Genomic DNA, 21261 nt, shown 5'->3' with positions numbered 1-21261 from the left:
TACTTAATGTGAGAATACTACGAGAATGAGCGCTTCGAGCGAAGCGTTGTAAAACTGGGTAGCGATGGCAGAATGTTCCAGGAAGTAGCCGTCATCGTGACTCATTTTTAATGAGTCCAATCCTTCATTTGTGCAATGTCTTAATCTATGTCCAATCCTTCATAACTACAGTGCTCACATGCGCGCGCGCGTGTGTGTGTGTGTGTGTGTGTGTGTGTGTGTTCGTCGCGGCTCAGAGACCGTCCTTGTCCTTGGGCTCATGAACAACGAGAAACGCTGAAGAAGTTTAGTCCATAATCCCTTTAGATTTACCGCAGTCCACAGCAGGTCCCTTATAGTTCCAGCGCCATCACCACAAACGCACACAATCCAGACATGCAGCGGCTCAAGAGGGGTTTTTGTTGGGGGGTTCAGAACCGCTTGGCAATGGCATAAGAGAAAATGAGAGGACTTCACCTGTCGAAGTCCTCAAAAGTCAAGTTCCTTCATACTTTGGATCCCCTTGAACCCACGTCGGGTTCATACAGTCTGAGGCGCAGTGACGGCTCCTCACGGTGAAACTACGGCACAATGACAGACAGGAAACTACACTATCGTTCCTGGTTTGGCGTCTTCGTGCCAGTAAATTTTATCTTCGGCTTCCAAGCTAGCTTTTGCTGGCTTGCTGATGCGCGGAACCATTTGGCTGACGTCTACGTAGGATCTGCGACAAACAAAAAAAAAAGGTTGAAAAATGTTAAAAGTGGGCGGCAAACGGGGTGAAGATCATCCCTGGATTAACTGCGGGTTCAGAATGAATTAACCCCCCCATTCCTGTTGCATTTGCGCCTTGCAGAGCTGTAAAAACACATTTAAATCAGTTTCTGTTACCAGGCGATGTTTCAGACGAGGTGAACCCAGGGTCAAATATTCACAACCCACAACAACAACAACAACAACGCCACACACACTTTATGCACAAGAATGTCCTTCAAATGCAACTAAATTCAGGGGTCACACTTTTTTTTCCATTCGCGACATTCATTCGAATGAATGTCGCAGCTTTGCCACTGGGGGACGTAGAGACCGGGAACCTCTGCGTGGGCAAGAAGGCGGCAGAGAAATGTGACCACTGGATGACAACAAGCCGGCCGGAAGAGGAAGGACGGCAGGAATTCTTCGAAAGCCATGCAGTTAACTCGTCATACGTCACAATGAAGGAACAAACGTCTCAAAAATGCAAAGTTCACTTCAAGCCATTTACAAGCAGAACACGGAGTCACGTTGCGGATGGAATGAAGAAGCAAAGCGCACAGGCTCCAACTGTTGCTGTCTTACTTACTATGAGCTACCTTTCAAAAAGGACATCTTATTGAGCCTTTGCCCTCTGGAGGATACCGACCACGCAGGGCTGGAGGGCATCTGCCTGACCCGACAGCCAGGGGAGGAGGAGGAGGAGGGAAAAGAAGAGGTGGAGGAGGAAGAACTAGTAGGGAAAAAGGCACAGTGCCTCTGTCCATCAGGGCTGTGCCAAGAACCTTTAGAAAGTTGGGAGGTGCCATATCTACAAGAAAGCAGGGGGCCAGTAGTTAAGGACCGAACAGAACCAATCCTGAGCTCTGAGGCAGAACCAGTCCACCATGGATGAAGAAAATACAACAGATCAAAATACTTTGACAAAACCAGATATGTGCAGCTCATATTGTCTGTTCCCGTCCAGCCCAGGTAATCGGACACTAGCGCTTAGCTCTGGGGGTACGGAGGACCAGGGAGGGGCTTAGAAGCTTTGTTTTTCTCACCTGCTGTGGGCGGAGTGGCTGAAGGGGGCGGCGGTGTACGTGTAGGATTGCGGCGCGTGCACAGGCATGTTGTATTCCAGCATGCTACCACCACTAATGTGACCGTGCCAGTTTCCACCGGGAGACGCTAAGGACACTGGGGGGGGGGGGGGGGGGACCCAAAACACAACAGTCAGCAAACGATCCGACTACATTACATTCTAACGCACTTTGGATTGTAACGGATGCTGCAGGGATCTAACCTGAGGAGTAGGAGGTGCTTCTGTTGTAGCCGTAGGGCCCAGGCATGGTCTGGTAGCCCAGGCTCTGCTGGGAGCCTCTGTCGTAGTCGTAGCCGCACGGCGCCGCTTTGTGGGCGGCGTTGCGATGGTACCAGCCTCTCAGGTGCTCCGCCACCAGAGCCTTCTGGATGTTCTTGCCGACCTGCTGGTTACTCTGGGGCGCCGGGCGGCTCCTCGGCGGCCGCAGCGTGGCGTACGGGTGCTGTGACATGCCGTCTATTTCGCTGTTACCGTAGTGACCGTGCATCTCGTGGCTGTGATACGGTGCTAGCGTCGGGTGGTAGGGAGGGTTGACGTTATAGTGTCCCTCCATCTCATTGTCGTACATGTACACCCCGTTAGAGTGAGGCTCCGGCGCGGCGTAGGTGGGGTAGCCCGTGACGTAGTAGGCCGTGGTGGTGGGTCTGACCCGGGGCTGGTAGGTGTGGCAGCGGGGGTCTGCCTGAGCCAGGTTGGGCATGCTGCCGGTGTTTGCGTACAAGTCCTTTCGATGGCGGCCGCGAGCTCTGCGTTTGGGGTTGTGATTATGGTTGCCGGGGACGCTGTATTCCACGCTGGACTGGCTGGTGTAGGAGGAGCCGTCGTCGAGGACCTCGATGCTGTTGCTGCGTTGCGGCGGGCAGAAGGTGAAGGTCGGCACGGGGAGCTCCGCCTCCGTCAGGAACTGCGACTGGGATTCCATACTGCCGCTGCGTTGGCGGAAATGTTGCGTCTCGTCCTCCGGTCTGCAATTGTAAAGCAATCCCCGTGTTTTGACTCGGATACATCAAAGCGCGCCGTTGATGAATCAGATATCCAAGATGAAGAAGGGGGGGGGGTTACCTGAGCTGTGTGCTGCTGTAGGCGTTGCGGGTGAGGAGAGGAGTCGGGGGCATGCTGCGAGCGTCACGTGGCTGTCTGGAAGCCGCTTTAAAAGGGCTGCTGTGGCTCGATAAGGCGTCACGGTGACTGTAGTGGAGGGATTCTGGACCTTGGCCGTAATTTAATCTGGAACACAGATTAGAACTACGGTTTCCGGGTACTCATCTCTTTAGGGCTGAAGCGTTTTATAGAAACGAGTGTCTCTACCTTCTCTTTAAACTGAAGGATAAACTACACACTTAGCTTGAATGCAGCATTTACCCCGGCAGCAAGCATTGTAGCCGTTAGCAATGAATGCTACTCTGAAGGCGAAGCAACTACCAATTAAGCTAACTTTCCAGACCCCCTTTTCCTGTTTCCCTCTTTGTCCCCTCTCTCCGGTTGGACTCCATCACGGGCAGCAACATGTTCTTTTCCATCTATTTTTAACGCTGGTGTGTTGCGCTGATAAGAGGGAGCTCGTTGGAGAGGGGCGGAGTCACTAACAGGAATGCGGCGTGCCTCTAGTGCAGGTCTGTACTAGCTCTACGCGCCGGTTCTCCACAGCAAACATCTTCCAGACACACATTAGATATTGGTGTATTTTTCAGGAGTGTCTGTTTACCTCGCGTCTGCTTGCTGGCTGTTGGCAGAGGACCGTCGGTCTCTGTTGTAGTGGATGTCCAGAGTGTCCGCGTGGTGCGGCCGCGGGGAATACTGGACGGATCTGGACCGCTGCCTCTGAGAAAGCAGCTCGTCATCTGGAACGTAGAAGCCATTGCTTGGTTGAAATTGAAAAACGGGGTTAATGGAAGGGTGAAGGAGACACTTACCATCATCCAGTGTGAGGCTGTCGGAGAGGGAGCTCAGATCTGACGGGTTGACATCATCTGATAACAGTTGAGAGAAATAGCCCTCAGTGACTTCTTTATTCTACTTTTATCTCCTTTCAGGCTGTTGACAACGCAGGTTAAGCCGTTTATGAAAGCTACCTGCTAAGATCAGCGAGGCTCTCTGAGTGGGCGTCTTTCCTTTCCTGATCCTGTAGGCGTTGATCTCTTTTTCAATCTCCTCCAGTTTCCTCATCGCATCCAAAGAGTTGTTTCTCCTCTTTTTCTTCACCGTCTTGCTCAGGTGGTCTTCGTTGGACAGCTTGATGGCTGCTTCCACGATCTTCTGTTGCAGTGCGAACCTGCTCTCCAGATTCTGAAGATGCGGGTCCTACGAGGCGACGCAGAGCAAGGACGCATGAGACGGATTCTCCACAATGTAAAATCAATCGTTTCAATTTCAGATCTATATTCTAACGCACTCATTTTTTCCAACAGACTTGCAGACGGAGGCCGTGTTTCCCTCAAAGCGTTATGAAAGACAAGCCTCTAAAACACACGAGAAGCTGAGCCTCAAATAGTCAGATGAGCTAAACGATCACTCGATAAACAAACATCATGTAAGAGCTCTATTCCGTCGGTGTGACGCGCCAAGTTACACAAACAGAACAGAAGGGATGACTTTACTGCTTCACATTTTTGGAAGCAGGAACGAAACCTTGTCTTGGGTTACAAAGCTGACTTAAAGTCCACCTGAATCTGCATTTGCCCATAAATGATCCACCCACCGATCACACCAACCGATTGGTTTCTCTTCTTAAATCACATTTAAATGATGCGAACGAAACTTGAAGCTGCAACATTGAGACTAACCTCGTCGTAGGGGAAAAGGTCATCCAGCTTGAAGGCCGCCCCAACACGCCGCCGTACTGGAGGAGGCTTCTCGCCTGTGGCCAGCGGATACTCTTTAGGCAGCCGGCCTGTGAGCTCCTGCGGATGAGATCACAGGAAGTCAGCAAAGACCCGGGGAAGTCGCTGAGAAGTGACAGACGGACACACTCACAGCTTCTCTCATGCAGATCTTCTTCAGCTCATTGAGCTTCTGAGTCAGCGTGTCTTGAAGGTCCCTTTCTTTCTTTTTTAACTCTGCCACCTTTTCTTTCTTTTGTTCCTCACTGACCTCGGAGTCAGTAGAACCTGGAACAGACCGTCATCGGATTAACTACGCGTTAAAAGACAGGTTATTGAGACGTTAACCGTTTAGCTGGCTCCTTGCGTACCTGCGGAGATGAGGCTTCCATTGCTGGCCATGATGAGCCGGTCTTTGCCCTCGATGCTGGACAGTTTAGTGATCCGCGGGGCGCAGATCTCCGTGAGGTCCATGGCGATGTCGCCTGTACTCCGCGCCGTGGTCATCTTCGACTGTCGGGGTCGAATGAGACAGTTTAGAAAGGAACCGAGTCGAGGATGAGGCCGCCACGCTCATCGATCGGCGGGGATCCATTCCCTGTAGATCACTGACGTACAGTATGAGCTCATCTGATCACAGCCACACAAACTCATCCGTCTCCACATCACACACAACGGCTTTGATACTCAGTGAATGGATCTCTTCATGGGATTCAGATCACTTTCAGCATCCACTCAGAACCCCAGACTCATCTCAGTCACAAGGTTTCCGTACTTCTTGGAAACAAGCTGGACGATTCTGATCGTATCAATATTCAACAAATATAGTTATTAAGATGATCACAAATGTAGTGGGTGTTTTTTAAATGAACCGTTTTCACCTCGGGCTGTTTTTCTTCTCTTTTTGTGTTGGAAGACTGAAGACAGTATCGAGTATCTTTTCTTTCATTCATTGTGTCAAATTTTAAAATTCTGATGTCATGACAACTTTGATGAAAGAACATGCAGAGCATCATTATTATAACACATGAATCTCTTCCAAACTAAACACATGCGGTTTTTAGCGGTTGGTTTAGAGGAATTGGGCTCATTAATAATCAGCTACAAAACACAGTTCTATTCCTTTCCACTCAGACTCAAGGATGGGAATGATTAAACCCGAGGTCTCTGATATCAGAATACTTTGGTAATCCCATAGGAAAATTATATCAGCAACAAAGCTCCACTCAACAAAATCAGAATGACTAAATGAACATCTATCCTAGTGTCAAACTATCAAAGCCATCGGACACGGATCAGGCAACGCGTCGACCAATGCAGATGACAAACGCCCAACATCAGCCAAGCATTCGTTTCTTCAGAACCCACCTGTACAAGCAGTGTTATACTGTTTCTACCAAGAAGCTCTGCTGGGAGGAGAATATGGATGAAGTCACTGACGAGAAAAGAAACACTCACTTGGCTTTGCTTCCTGTCCAGGTAGAACTGGTGCTGACTAATGGCCATCACCCAGATGGTTTTAATCAGAGAGTGGCTGGCATACCACGTGTGAATAACCAGGCCGGTCTGTCCAAATGTCCGCTTGGTCACTGTCCTCCTGTAGAGGATAATGATGAGCTCACTCAGAAACTGTCCCAAGAACAAAAAAAACTCAAGTCTGTGAAAAATAGAGACTTTCAAACTCAAAAATAGAGCCGAACATTTACATATATATATAATGATCTGCAACAATTACAACTAGTGTGCAGCTGGCTGTTTGTGTACTAATAAAGAGGAGATTAATTGATAAGTGGTGGGACGGCCACGTCAAAGCCTTGGTGAGATATACATTAATAAAGTGTCCCTGGAGGAAAACACTTATTTCACTAGTGTTGAAAATGACTCAGGGCCCTTCAGACGCCCTTCAATGTGTGAGGTGGAGATAAGGCAACTAATATGGGAACACTTCAGAAAGAGCAAAAAGGTCCCTTTAAAGCTCATTCAGATAGGTAGTCTGCCCTCTCTGACCTGTGTGGGTCGTTCACTTCCACGGCAAATTTCTTCTCCCGGAAATACAAGTTCTCCAACTGCTTCCACTGAAACAACTGCAGAGACGGAGGAAGCAAGGATTCGGCTGTCTGAATATACAGGAAAAGAACAGGACTTATAGGTTACGTGTTGATTTACATCATGTAAATAGACATATCAGCTAATGTCCCCGAGGCTCAAGCACACGACTGCATCAGTTTACTGCTAGGAGCTCAGTGCTGGCAGGAGACGGCGCCAAAAGGAGGCGGGTTTTAACGTTTTTTCTTTGGTTGTAAACTTGCCGCATTATCAGAGTTAACAGAAGAGCAGAAACTGAAAGAGGTTAGCCAGTCAGGAGCAGATTTTGTCTTAAACAAGGAGCGTTTATAACGCAATATGGAGCGAGGCGGCAGGCTCACTTTTCATTCCGCTCCACTGTGGAGGAGGCAGGACTTCAGTCTGTCAGAATGAAACATCTGCTCCGCTGATAATGGGCTCACTAACCAGATTCGGAGCCACTTGCAGAACAACTCTCCCACACTCTCTTGTCAGTAAGAAGGCGCCACCGTCCATTCGATTGAACCGATAACAACCGAGATGTCAAGCGCTAAAAATACACAAACATCTTGTCGCCGAAGTGATAAATTGCATCCAGGATAAGAAGTCGGGCAGCTGATAAATCTCCATATCAGCAAGGACAAAAATATTTGTTCTGCTGAGAATGAAGCATTTTATATTTTATATCCTGTGTTTTCATTCTCACAGGGAAAGGAGTGCATGAATCTACTACAGACGATCTTTATAGGAGCACGAGGAGAATATGACATAACACAGATAACGCATGAACACAATGAGGAGGGCTTACCGCTTAGAACTCCCAGCTGAGGTTACTTTGCGTTTCCCACAGGGCTAGAGCTTCCCTGAACAATACTCCCTCTTGTCTGACTGAAGCCAGATACTGTAGGTGTTGCAAGAGTTTCAGCACAGAACCGCAGGCCACGCCCCCCCCCATCCCCTCCCCTCCTCTGACATCACAGATACCTCGCTGCCTTTGAGGCTTTGTGCTACTCTGCACATCCCCCCCCCCCCCCCCTCCTTCCTCTCACACCGTGGCTCACTTCTTTCGCGGTCGGACCAGACAAACGGGCTGCAACGCAAGGTTGGACCTTTCCATCGATCACTGAAAGACAAGCGATCAATCCCAGACAAGCTATCGATGCTCCACGGCCGGTTTCCTGCTCGTCACGGTCATATTGCAACCATCTCCCTTCTAGGTCATAGAAATCTGTTACTGTGGTTTCATCATTAATAGCAAAAGACCACTCAAGCAGGTAAAATAAACCTTTTGCAGTGTTATTTAAAACCAGGAAGTGTGATATTGTTCGCGCTTCAAGACGCTAATTTAATCCACAAACCCTCGGAAATGTAATCAGTCAATGCAAATGTCTTCTCAGCTCCTCAAAGATTAAGTCCAGTCTGCCAGTGTTATGCAGCGGCACTTAATGAACAATGGGAACAAGTGGCAGAGGGCTTCTAAAAAAGCTCTTCCCCATTGTAGAAGTGGTCACAGGATAATTAACCCCCCCCCCCCCCCTCCTCTGTAGTATCATTTGCATTCATTAACACTGATACAGAGGGTCTGGGCAGTAAAGACTCATGTTCCCTGATCACTGCTCCCACAACGGAAACGCCACACCTGTGTGACGGTGTGCAAACCACGAGCACCCCCCCCCCCCCCCCCACACACACACACACCCGCGACTGCTGCCTAAACCATGGCAAATATTTCAAAGATGTGACACACCTCAATCTCCACAGTCACAACAGTTCCTGGAGCTGAAGAGGAAGCGGTCCAAAAAACTTCTGCACTCATGCAAGAGTGACTCTCAATTCCAGACACAAACATTTTATTAACATTTATTTTGAATAAAATGTATGATTGCTGGATTTCCTACATCTGTATTTCTACCTTTTATTTTGCCAAACATTTCCTTCAAGGGGGGGAAATGAGGCAGAAATACCTGCAGGTTCAAATGGGATCAGGCTTTTCAGATCCAGCTCACACCCGACGACCCCCCCAGGGCCACGACCCCACCACATCATAGTTGGATGAAAACCAGTCAAAAGCCCTGACTCACACCACAGAAGAAGATCTTCCACACTTGACTCATGCAAGACGTTGCTTAACTCTGGTTGGTCGGCGTGCTTAAGGATTTCAAAGCCTGACAATACAAAGAAGACAGGAAGGAACTTCATCCTGTTTTCATTCAGGAAGGGATGAGTTTAATCAAAGTGAAAAGACAGAGAACAAGATGTATCCTGCCCCCCCCCCCCCCCCTCAAAAAGACACTTCACAATTATTTCCCTTCACGTCATTACGACTGCAGGGCAATAATAAAATCAAGACTGGCTCGTCACGCACTGTGTGTGAGCCAGCATGTGGTCTTATACAGTGCTCCGTCACCCAAGGGGGGGTAGATGAGGGGGGCAAGAGAGGCTCCCGGTTTAATTCCAGAAAGCAGGCTTGGCTCGCCATCTGCTCCCGTCCCATCATTCCCTGGACACACACCAGGCTGGCGTGGTATCTATTTCTGTCGTGCTGAGCATTATCTCCTATGAAATAAAATAAATTATTTTATAGGAGATTTCTCCTACCATCCGTGCTGAAGCACACTTCATCCACGTATGATGGTAATGTAAGAGTATTCAATGCGCCCTTACACTTCAACACAGCAGGCAGCAGAGGCTCTCTCTCTCTCTCTCTCTCCCACACACACACACACATTACCATAATGAATGCAGCATGCTGAGAGGGCAAAGAGGGACAGGTTCTCTTGAATACAGAGGGCGCTAGCCAAGGCGGGATGATCGAGCCACATTCTCCAGATACGGAGGTCTCCGTTGAAGGCTGGGGGAAACCAGGCAACAACACGGGCAACCAAAAGGTCACCAAAGGGCCCAGTTTTCAGCCCTCTTATCACCCCCCCTACACCCTCATCGCTGTGCCCCAAATTACCGACACCCAACCAACGTGCTGGCAGAGTGCCACCCGAGTCCCCGCGGCTCGCTGCTTCCCACCAAGCGGGTCGGAGAGGGAACATTTGTGCCTCGGCGAAACAGCACACCCTGCTATGTCAACAGGCTCCTGCGACATAACACCGGCCGTGACGAGTCTTATCAGACAGGCTGACAGGAAGGCTATCGCATTACACGTCTAAAAAAAAAAGATTACATTTAAAAACTGCTCAGAAGAAGTTCATTTTGTGATTAGGATCCACAACAGGCAAGATGGAGCCTTTATTGAGCAGCAGCTTAATATCTACAGAAAGGCTAGAAAGTTTGTGTTTCACAGTAACAGCCTTGACCTGCCACGGAAAAAACACCAAAATATTCCCCCAATCTGACCGGCATGGGAACCAGGGTCTCCACTACAGTGTGGATAGATGATTAACCGGATTACAAGAGGCAGAGACCTCGGGTGTGTTTTCAACTTTGTCAAAGGGGATTCAATAGCGAATCACTTCCACACCAACTTAAAGAAGAGTGTGCAACGTCTCGTTGGAAAAAGACGATGAGAAAACTAGCCTAGAATTTCAATGTTACACTCAAGCTGGATTAAAGATAAGGAAAAGCTAACAAAAGCTATCAATCAGTTCCGGCAAATCGAGCAGTTTTCGTACAGAGTTCAACCCACCTTTCTGGGCTTCAGTTTATCCTGCAGGTCGAACTGGCCGATGCCTTTGTAGCTGACGCCCAGCCACCACGGAATTTCTTGCTTGTCCTGCAAGAAAAGCAGACATTGCGTCTCACCACCATTCATTAGAGGTAGCTTTATTGGTGGAGTTTTTTAAAAAAAGAAGAAGAAATCACACAACTAGGCTCAGAGAGATCAAATACATTAACGGCCTTAAGAAGCTCCGTGAGACCGACTAACTTTTAACGTTAGCGTTTGATCTCCCCAGACACCTTGAATTAATAAGTGTCGGCCCGGAAAGTTACAGGATAAAAGTAAAAGTGAGGCGAGTTAGATTAATCATTTAGACATGCTGAACCGGACGAGTCCTGCTATGATTTACTGGGTTTTCAATTTAACGCTGCTGGAATATTAAAGGTTAATTCTGCTCATTCTGACTGATTCGTGGAAGGCTGCTTGAAACTAAGATGCATATCGCCCCACAGGAATTAAACAAGTTGCACACTGTTTTCACTTCACGCTCTAGAAATGGCAGTTTGGTGGTGGTTTAATCTGCACAAATAGCTGTTTGAATCAAAAATATCCCCGTATGAATATGTTCCAATCCAATTAACTGATCTGTCTGTGAGGGTCGGGTTCCCAACACTCTAGACATGCTGCATTTAAACATGTTGTGTTTGATTAGAAGCAGAAAAAGACATGCAGGCGGCGTGTCAACAGTAGCTTCTTCAGAGGTTAAGCTTCTCTGGGGCCGGGGGGCAGCATGGTTACCTTCACCGGGTAGTAATGGACCCCATATGTCGGCAGGGACTCCACCAGGGCCAGATACCTTCAGAGAGAGAGAGAGGAGCAGGTTAAAGGGCATTCTGCCACTTAAACTGAGCTTCATCACCGTCAATCTTTTACAACAGAGCAATATTTAAGCTACAGTCATTGGGAGCCGCCGTCGTTTGCAATGGAGAGCTGATTGATTTGTTTCGGGGCCGTGACAGTCCATTGATCAGTTCAAGGGCACAAATCATGCAAGAGTAAAGAACACTGGGCTGATCGGAGATCAGTCACAAAGGAGAATTTATAGAGCGACAGCGATTCAGATTCCGGTCGTGTCGGTTGACCTCGTGTCTGAGCTGTTCTCGATTCTGATCGCAAAATGTACAGATGAACATAATCAAAATAAAAAAAACTCTTCATTATCCCGAAGGAATCAGAGATTTAGAAAAGGTTCAAACCCTGACTTTTATTTTCTCTCCCATTTAGATGTTTTATTTGATTAACTTTGAGGATTATTATTAAAACTGTTGACATCATAAAATATGACAATGTAACTTTTCGTCTTTACTTTTCAAATACTTGGAATCTCTCCATTATTTATGATATAATGTACTAGAAATACCATGTTATAGTGGAAAGCCTGATGTGTGTATGGAGAATGTTAGTACCGGTAGTGTGTAAGCAACACGAGTTAATCCGCCAGACTAAAATCAGTTTCCATAAAATACTCAACTTACCGTACGATGGCCTGTCCTCTGGTCAGCCCCTTCAGTCTCTTGTAACGTTCAATCACCTTGTCCTCACTGCGAATAAATAGATATAATGAATAATGAATAAAGTGTTAGACATTCTAACCACACACACACACACACACACACGCACACGCACACGGTGAGAGGCCCCGTTCTCTGATTCACAATCTGTTTTCTCATGCAGAAAATGCAGTCTGGCCCACTGGCCTGAAAGATGGACCTTCATCAGCCTCCCCATTTACACCTCGGCTGTAATCATAACAGCACAGAGAACCTGCAAAGTCACTGTTTAACGGGCCGAAAGAGACAGAAGCGTTCATACACAATCAGACTGTAATATAAAATGTTATATTCAAATGATTTTTCTGCTTGAAGAGACACGCAGCAATGCTTCAGACAAGCGCTGAGTTGTCAGCGTGGCAGTGAGCTCTCTCAAGGCTAATGACCAAACATAATGATAGCAAAATACTCTGCAAAGAGGTGCTACTGACTGCTAAATCAGCATCAGTATATATATATATATATATATATGAGAGGAAAGGCTGTGGTTTTATTTGAACCAAGAATTTAAAGGGCTGTGATCCCCTAGCGCTGATCCTCGTGCAGTTGTGGTTTGCTTTCAGAGACCTCAGCAGCTCATATAGCTTACCAGTAATTGAGCGATGGATGCTCCCTTAATACTCTGGTGGGCAAAAGTGGGAGCTGCTTCAGGTCTAATCTGGTTGTTTCACCCCTGGAAAGAAGATAGAAACCTTTAGAAGAGGTAATTTAGGATATCAGGGGTGGGGGTGGGGGGGGGTCTTTCATCTATTTATGCTGTCGAGTTGCGAGCGTAGCAATGAAGCGCCAAGATTATACTGATGAGTCACAGAATCATGGTCCAATAACTCAGACATGAACATTTCACATCTTAAATATTCTGCTCCCTGCCAGCGTGCGGATGAGAAAACTAAAGAGAGTAGAACTGTGCGGAGGGGATTTCTCCACATGCTTGCGCTTTAACAGAGGTTTCATTTTTCATCGTCAGGCATGACAGCAGTGATTCATGTTTGCAGAGTCAGGATAGTCTTCATCTCTCTTATCTGCAAGGAGGAGTAACGTTGCCAAGACTAAACTTGAGAGGTCTAGCCAAAGCATGATTTATAAAAGCAGGTACGAGACTTTGTGAGAAACCATTTCAAAGTGATCAAAGCCAGTCCATGCAGGTGCGAAAAGGTAAAGCACACCGCAAATATCCCATTAGTGGTAGATGAACTGCTTCATATGGATCCGTAACGGCATTGCAGATGCGGCCGTTACACCGGGTCTCACCCACTACATCCTGTTGATGTCACAAAGGAACTGACGGTTGTCACCTTAAAGGATCTGCAATCTATTTATGACTCACTTTAGCATCACGTAGGAGAGAGAGAGAGAGAGAGCGAGCACAGGGTCTACAGTTTCTGCTGAAAGAGGAGCTTGGACTTGGGGGGGGGGCAGTCCATTGGAGACCCAAACAAAAGCCATTCACAAGCACTTGGCAGCCTCTCCTTGTGTCGAGAAGTAATGTAAGCGCCTCGCAACAAGACTCAAATGTTGGTTAAAAGCAACCATAAAATATCAAAATAAAGTATTTGATTATATCAGGACAGTGGCCGTTTGACCGTAAATTGATCCTGAGAACGTCAATATATTAATTTCTGCCGACATGGTGGGGCAGAATCATAATGATCCATTTAAGTAAACCAGCTTACTAAACAAAAAACAACAACAACAACGGTGAACCACTACAAGGGCAAAGGCACTTGAAACGTGCTTCCCTGTAGTTACCTCGCTGAGGTCGACTGGGTTTTGCTGCCATGGCACTTTGCTGCATGTTTGATGGCATACATTTAATGGGGAACTGGTGCCTGGCGTTGTCAGGGTGATCTACTCTACAGCCGCGCCGCGCCGCCCTGTCAGCAATCTGGAATTCATTACTGCGTTGGTTATCTCCCCGCAGCCTCCATCGTGGGGGCAATTCCTACCGCCCAGCGCAGCCCAGCCTGGTGGAGTCTACCCAGTGTGGGAGAGAGAATACTCGTGTGTCAGCTTTTCCGCAGGACTGAAATGTGGCGACTCCAGAGAGAGCGCGCAGTGAGAACGCCTGTTGCTGTGAATGAATCCCTACCAACAGGCCGCACCTGCAAATGGAACCGTGTTAATCTAAAGCTGATTATATTTATACAGAGGAAAAAACAAACAGCCAAGTTACACAAAAGTTCAAGCGATTCAGTGTTTCCCTATGTTTTCAAATATAATATTTCATGGAGCCACAAAGAGGAACGGTAACTCAGCGGCGCATCATACCTGCGGGGGTGGGGGGGGGGGGGTGATAACTATTGCAATAATGTGTAAACCAGTACAGCCGGACCAACATGTAATGCGATACTGATATGTCAATGGGAATTTTGATACAAGCGCCATGAGAGATCTGATGGAGCATTTATTCAGTGCGCAGCATGGGGGTTGGCCCACACGACCATAACAACACGACTACGCCGCGGCTTCCTGACGCCCTCTTGGCAGCCATTGGACAGCGGGTCTGGCTCATCCCTCTTAAGGCAGCTGCTTATAGGAGGAGGACGTCTCCCCTAACTCCTCCACCGCTAATCTGACCGCTCCAGGGCCCTTTACTGATACAGTGTGGTGGAGACACATTTATATCATATGCTTTATGAGAGGATTTACCAGGCATGTTCTCTCAAAGAAATAGAGATAGGAATGATAAAAGCTGCAACAGGGCGGTGTGGGATGCATCAGTAGAGCCGGGGACAGTGTTGTTGGTCAGTAACCAGGTATTATAATCCTGAGAGGAAATAAACAAATGCAGTCTTGCAATTTAATAAGTAAAGATCATAATGGAAGAATCAAAGGAGTGCAAGTAAAAATTGGAAAGGCTCCCATCGAGCAGATTGTGCCAGATTTGTTGGCAGGTGTTCTTACATTGTGCTTTCAGAGTCAAGACTATAAGCCCATCCCAACACCCACATGTGCTGAAAGTTCAAGCCGGACACAAAACTCCAGAGCAAAGAAGTTTGAAACCCCCCCCGAGGCAGAAAATCTGTACTTCAGCTGCAATAAACAATAAACAACAGCTAACATTCACCCGGTCAGCCATGCTTGGACTCGATGTGCTGTTTAAAGAGTGCAAGCGAATGCAGCACAAGTGTTTTTCATTTTTGTGATGGAACAAAAGAAATGGTCTGACGAGGGATCGGACTGCTTTTTCAGCATTGCCATTCAAACAGCACAATTCCTTACAAAGCAAAAAAAAAAAAAAAACATTTTGTGTTCACGTAATGGCCCAGAAAGGCCTTCAGAGGTAATGCAGGCTGTGCTGCTTCAACGTGATCAGTCAGTCACCCAGGGTGGGTGCTAGCTAACCACAACCAATGCTCTTCACTCCTATGGCTTGCAGAAAAAAACCCGTTACATTCATCTGTAGCTTTATCGCCACAAAGGAACAGACGAGGATTTAAACATTTTCTTTTTTACAGTGTCCCATCTGTGTCAGTGACCAAATTGCGTACACAATGTTCAAATGTTTGTACGCGTATCACTTGGGCCTTGTTTATCAGGTATGTGTGGCATTTATTAAAAGGTGGTTGAATCCAATGTGACAAAGGACTACATTTGTAGTTTTGGTTAAACTGTAAGAACTATTGATCTACTTTCACAGGGCAACCAAATAGCAACTGTTGTCATTTTAAAGGTTTAGAAAACGTGGGTGAGCAGGGGTTCAGTTCAATGTCACAAGAACAGAATCAAGGCAATCATTAACTGAGGGAAGTCCACCTTAAAACGAAATCTGAGCGAGTCAAGTTGAACATTAACTTACTATACGCAGATATCATCAATGAGCACTGAACAAATAACCTGACAAACCAAGCCCTGTTTGCCTGTAAGATGAAGCAAAAACATTGTGGGGATTCTGGAGACAACTGTTGATGCAAAACGTATAAATGCACATGTATACTAATACACAAATATCAATAGCTGGATAAATATAACTATTCTATACATAAAACTCTGCATCTGTAGATATGTGTGCACGATTACTTTGTACTTATAAAATGATAATATTCCAAGAGAGTGTTATGTCCATTCTTCTTTATTGATTTCATGCTTTAAATGAAAGGCTAAATTACCTTTCTACATTTATATTATTAAAAGCTTCAAGGTTTATAGTTTTTGATAAATTCTTACCTGCTGAAATCTCCTTTGGCTTCCTTAAAATGAAAAATAAATAAATAATGCAGTTAGTCAAATGATTATGACACAAATACAACATCAAATATGCTAATATTAACTAATTTACCTGCGTAATCACACCTCAGGTGGCATTACTTGATTTAACATCAGTATATTTAATTTGAATATCTTCGTTTCTCATTTACCTCACGGTTTACATCGGTTTATTTGCCATTATTAATGTAAATGGGTCCGTTTCTGGCGACCCAAAGAAATAACAGGAGTTAAATATTTTCAAACGAGCCTGTCCCGACTGTCCTCGTTCACGTCACAAGGATACGGTCCAGAAAGCCTGCGGCAAACTCCTCCTTACCTGCAATGCGAATGCCGCTAATTTGAAAACATTTGCACTCTCCACTTCGATGGTTTCCTGAAATAAAAAATGGCAAAAAAAAAAAATGAGCAGGTTCAAAACAAAACAAACGCGCAAACAAAGTGCTGCCCGTCCGACACACTTGACTTGAAAGAAAATCTTCCCGTACCTCGGTCCCACCGATACCGACCGAACCACTACTGCGAAGATACAAAGGATGATTTAACCGGCCTGTGAAGTTTAATTACGATTGTCTTTAGCGCCAGACGTATCAAGCCAGTGCATATAGGCAGATAATCATAGTCTGGAAGATATGACCGCTCGTTAAAGATCCTTTCTGAAACTATTGTCCCCCTGTAAAGTGGTACGGTCCGAAGCAGGTTCAAGCAGACTCGTCTCCCATGGTGACGAGAACTGCGCTCCCCGCGAAAAAAAAACGTCACCGCAGCGATCACATGCTGCGTTCACGTGCTCCTTTTAAGATTCAAAAATTACCCAATCCGTGAATCGTAACTAATCTTCAATCCGCCACAAGCTAGTCTGTTGATTAAATACTTGTAAGAAATACTTTTATGAATGTTTATTTCAATTTAGCTCAAAACCTCTAAAAACTTTTCAATCAAACTATATTTTATTTCAACCATAGCCTGAACTTACAAATATTGCAGAAGAGAAATGCAAGACAGTGTAAGAGGTCACGGAAAAATAAATAGGTCAGAAGAAATATTATTGAAATGCTTTTAAATAATCAATAACTTAATATACTGCTTTATTTGGTTGTGTATAATACATAGAGTAAAATAACAATATGCATCACATTCATCATCTAACCATAAAAACAAAGCTGAATAAGATAAATTTCTGTTGAGTGAATGCAGTAAACATCAGGAATGATGTCAGATAAAAGGTTAAATCGGGCATCGTCTACATTTTTAGAAAATAATGCTTAAAATCACTTACATTAAACACTAAAGATTTAGCGTTGAGGAAGAATAGCTCCACTGTTGTGTTCTCTTTCAAGAAGGTAATCTTCTCGATGTAAAACCTGTGAAGGATTTTTAGGTTGGTCTTAGTATAAAACTTGTGAAGAGTTTTTGGGTCAGTGCGGTTCTCCTGCAGCAGTTAATGTGTTGTAAATTTCAGCAAGACTTGAGCTGTACTCCGTCATTGCCACCTACTGGTCAGGAAAACGGAGGCTGTGGAAGTCTCATTCAATGCAATAAAATAGGTGTCTTTTATTCACAACTAAGTTTCTACGGTATGTAAAACATGGAGAGTTTCAAACACCAGAATATGCAGATGTATACCCAATAAAGCACAGCAGTATTCCACATTTGATCTCACCTCACAAGGAACGTGAGTTCCAAAGGGCCCGAGGTTTTGGAGAAGTCATGATCAAGGACTTTACGATCCAGTTGGAGCCAGTTATTCTGTCCACTGAAAAGTTTAGAGAATAAATCACAAGATGGATTACTTATTACTATTGTCATTTGTTTGTATTTCTAAAATGTAAATAAACCAATAAACTGTAATACAAACACACACACTAAGACATTAAAAAAAAAAATCTTCACATTTCTATAATGTACTTACGTGCCATCTATGAAGCGCATTCCAAAGTATTCTTTTTCTTTTAGGTTAAAATGTGAGGCCACCAAATCTAACAGCTCACGGGACAGCAGCTTGGGCTGGAGGGGTTTGAACCAAATACAATAGCAATTAAAATGGAGAACAATTGTCACATTTATAAACCAAATTCACACAAAAATATACATAAATCTGAACAGACAATTTGACCTTTAAGTAAAATGTGTCATGGGAGAAAATATTTTTTATTATTATTCTCAGCAATTAATGAAATGCATTTTGAGGGTTTGCAGGATGATTTGGGACAGAACATTTCTGCTACCTGAACCAGCAGCTCCAGCTTCCTGCCGTCCAGGAGGTGAACCTGGCACTGTCGACCCTCGGTCATCTGGAGGGAAGACAGATAACATGAGACCTGGCAAGAGAACTCAGTCTCTCGATCGCCCTGGGATACAATAGCTGCGTCTCATTGTCTTATTGAAAGTGACTCACCTCAGTGTTATGTTTGCATTTGTGCTGAAAGAATAGATAAGCCGAGCCACTGGCCAAGAGCGCACATAAGACCCAAACTTCCGGGCATCAAATGCATTGCAGGATCATCATCCCTGTTTGTTTTAAAGCATGAAAAAGGTGCAGCGATGATAGTTTAGCAACAAACCTGCTATTGTTTATGCCAAGTGCACCTTAAAAAATATATATTTTGCATTTGCTAATCTAGAAATCCCTGAAATTTCAATAACTCACATTTTCTTCTGTTGTTAAGAAACTAAACCAAAAGACAATGAAGTCCTGAAATATTTTAATTGAATTCACGCTTTATTGTCTAAGATGAATGGCTGTTAGATTACTTTTCTGCCATCAGCAGAACTGTCTTTCTATGCAGAAATAACAAGGTCGAAGTAGAGGTAATATTGTGTGGTGATGGATATGAGTCCAAATCATTCAGTGTATATTTTGGATATTTTGAAATATTTTGTAAAACCTTTATAAATATTCTAATGAAGTGAGGTAACCCATTTGAGTACTGCTGAAATGAAAATACGCTACACTATTACATGACTATACACTAGAGGGGAATGGAGGCTGGTGACACAATGTCATTTATTTTGCTCCATCAGTAATTGATGCCTTATTCACATATAAAATTCTATATATATAGCGACTTTATATATAATTTCTATATTTAGTGTGTATAGCAATATAGCTAATGCAATAGAAAAAGACTACATTTGCTGCCAACAAATGTGTGGCAGACGCCTCGCCTGTCCCGCCAAGTGGAAAGTGAGAGTCATGCCGACGACCAGCGTCAGATGATGTGGTGTTAAACTTGCAGTCCACCAAAACATATTGTTCTCTGTACCACAACAGACCCTCCTTTGAACTTTTACAGACAAAAACTTCTTTTCCACTTTGCTGTTTTGTCAACGCCCTAAACCTCAGTGAGACTTCTAGAGTTCTGTGGGTTCCGCTCTGCTTCTCAAACAGAGGATTTAATTTGCAGTCACAGTAAGTTGATGTTACAAAAACTACAATTTCAAAGTCGGCCACACTCCTCCTACAGTTTGTTTTTTATTGAAGCTCCCTATCTTAGTAGTCTTAGGTTAGAATCTTTGGAACTGCCAAAATAAACAAACGTCTCAGAAGTTAACCTAAATTGAATCCATACCTTTTCCCCATAGATTAATAAATTAATTGTGAATAATCATGCATCATGCAATCATGCAATATAGAAGTCCTTACATGAATTGCTGTGACTGTCCAAGGCAAAATCCTCTCAAGAGCCCATCTATTAAAAGCCCATTGTTGCAGGGCAGCAACCAAAACAAGATGAAATGAACAAAGGCCTTTATTTTACAGAGTTCGGCCCTTCAGGCAGCCATTTCATCATAGATTCAAACACATGACTCCAAATCTCTACTATTATCTTCTATTCAATATTAAAAATAAATAAAACTCCCCACGGATCCGGTGGGGAATATTCACCGTCGCATTTACAAAGTGGGTGGCATGGTGGCGCAGTGGTTGGCGCTGTCTCCTCACAGCAACAAGGTACTGGGTTCAAATCCTATCAGTGCGGAGTTTGTATGTTGTGTCCGTGCCCATGTGGGTTCTCTCCTGGCTCTCCGGTTTCTTCCAAAAACATGCAATTCAGGTAAATTGACCACTTCAAATTGCCCGTAGGTATGAGTGTGCGTGAAGGATTGTCTGTCCCTGTTTGGCTGTGGATGTGCTGGCGACACATCCGAGGCGCACCCCCCATCACCCATAGCAAGCTGGGAGAGGCTTTTAGCTTTTTCGTGCCTTTGGACTCCAAAAAACCTATTGTTATATGAGTGCAATGTGATATGTTACACAACTGATCACCAATTGGATGATTTATTATCTGTAAGTTTTGGAAGAACTGGAAGCCCAGAGTTCCATCTGATGGAAAATACATTTTCAAAAGTCAGTATGCCAGAAAAAGGAAAAACGAGGAACCTGAACGCTTTGAAGTTGAGTTCCAGCGTAGTTAACCCCACAGACAATGTTCAGGTGTTCCATGACCACATTTCAAAGACAACTTTGAAAGTTCTTCTCTTCAGCCAAAAACAGTGCGATCAAATAGCAGGTCACGCTGCTTTCTAATGGCTGCCATGTGTGCTGGGAGGAAGATCCCTGTTAACGAGCAGGCTTTATGACTCACTGGAGACAGCGTGCGGCTCCTGCCGTTGACACAAATAAACACATGCATACCCTAATGAGCCAGGCGAGGAAAGACTGCTCCGATTCACTCAGAAAATGTCCTTAGACGATCCTCCCTTTTAGACTAAAGTCAAGAAAGAAACTAACTAACCTGCAATTTCTAACAGAAATGATGAACGCTGCAGAAACTCAAGGTGCTGTCATACCTGGTAGCATTTTCCAAACCTGAACCAGGTTTCTAGGAAGCGTCTGCATGGCATCAGCCCGCGATTGTACCACCTCCTTAAGGTCTGATGTGCCAAGCTCCAGACGATCTGGCTGCCCGATGCCACCACGTCTTCCATTCTGTGCGCGATGCGCAGAGCCATGGCTGACGGCCTTCTCTCCCTAACGTTTCTGCCTGCACCGCTGACACCTCACTCTTGCAGAACCAAAGGAGGAAACGTGGATCTGCAGACCACTTTGTTGTGCTTCAGAGCTGCAAACTGAATGGCTCATCTGGTCCAGCACACACACACACACATATTCTACTGTCAACCCCCTCC

At 45.3% G+C, this 21261-nt stretch overlaps 1 protein-coding gene across 1 annotated transcript; it reads right to left on the bottom strand.

The window, feature by feature from the left end:
* Positions 1 to 1320: 1320 nt before the first annotated feature.
* Positions 1321 to 21084, bottom strand: frmd4ba (FERM domain containing 4Ba). The gene is made up of 23 exons (XM_068742296.1): positions 20923 to 21084; positions 18357 to 18422; positions 18041 to 18135; positions 17792 to 17884; positions 17408 to 17492; positions 16448 to 16504; positions 16090 to 16112; positions 12512 to 12595; positions 11848 to 11913; positions 11111 to 11168; positions 10340 to 10426; positions 6646 to 6722; positions 6097 to 6235; positions 5010 to 5151; positions 4793 to 4926; positions 4603 to 4719; positions 3892 to 4120; positions 3733 to 3789; positions 3525 to 3660; positions 2882 to 3046; positions 2021 to 2784; positions 1779 to 1914; positions 1321 to 1543 (listed from the first exon to the last, which is right to left on the bottom strand). The coding sequence occupies exons 1-23, from the start codon at positions 21082 to 21084 to the stop codon at positions 1321 to 1323; spliced, it is 3195 nt and encodes a 1064-aa protein (XP_068598397.1).
* Between the last annotated feature and the right edge of the window lie 177 nt (positions 21085 to 21261).

Source organism: Brachionichthys hirsutus, chromosome 8, assembly GCF_040956055.1.
Source record: "Brachionichthys hirsutus isolate HB-005 chromosome 8, CSIRO-AGI_Bhir_v1, whole genome shotgun sequence".
Lineage (NCBI taxonomy): Eukaryota > Metazoa > Chordata > Actinopteri > Lophiiformes > Brachionichthyidae > Brachionichthys > Brachionichthys hirsutus.
The sequence above is the reverse complement of the archived record's forward strand: the minus strand, read 5'-3'. Positions and strand labels throughout refer to the sequence as shown.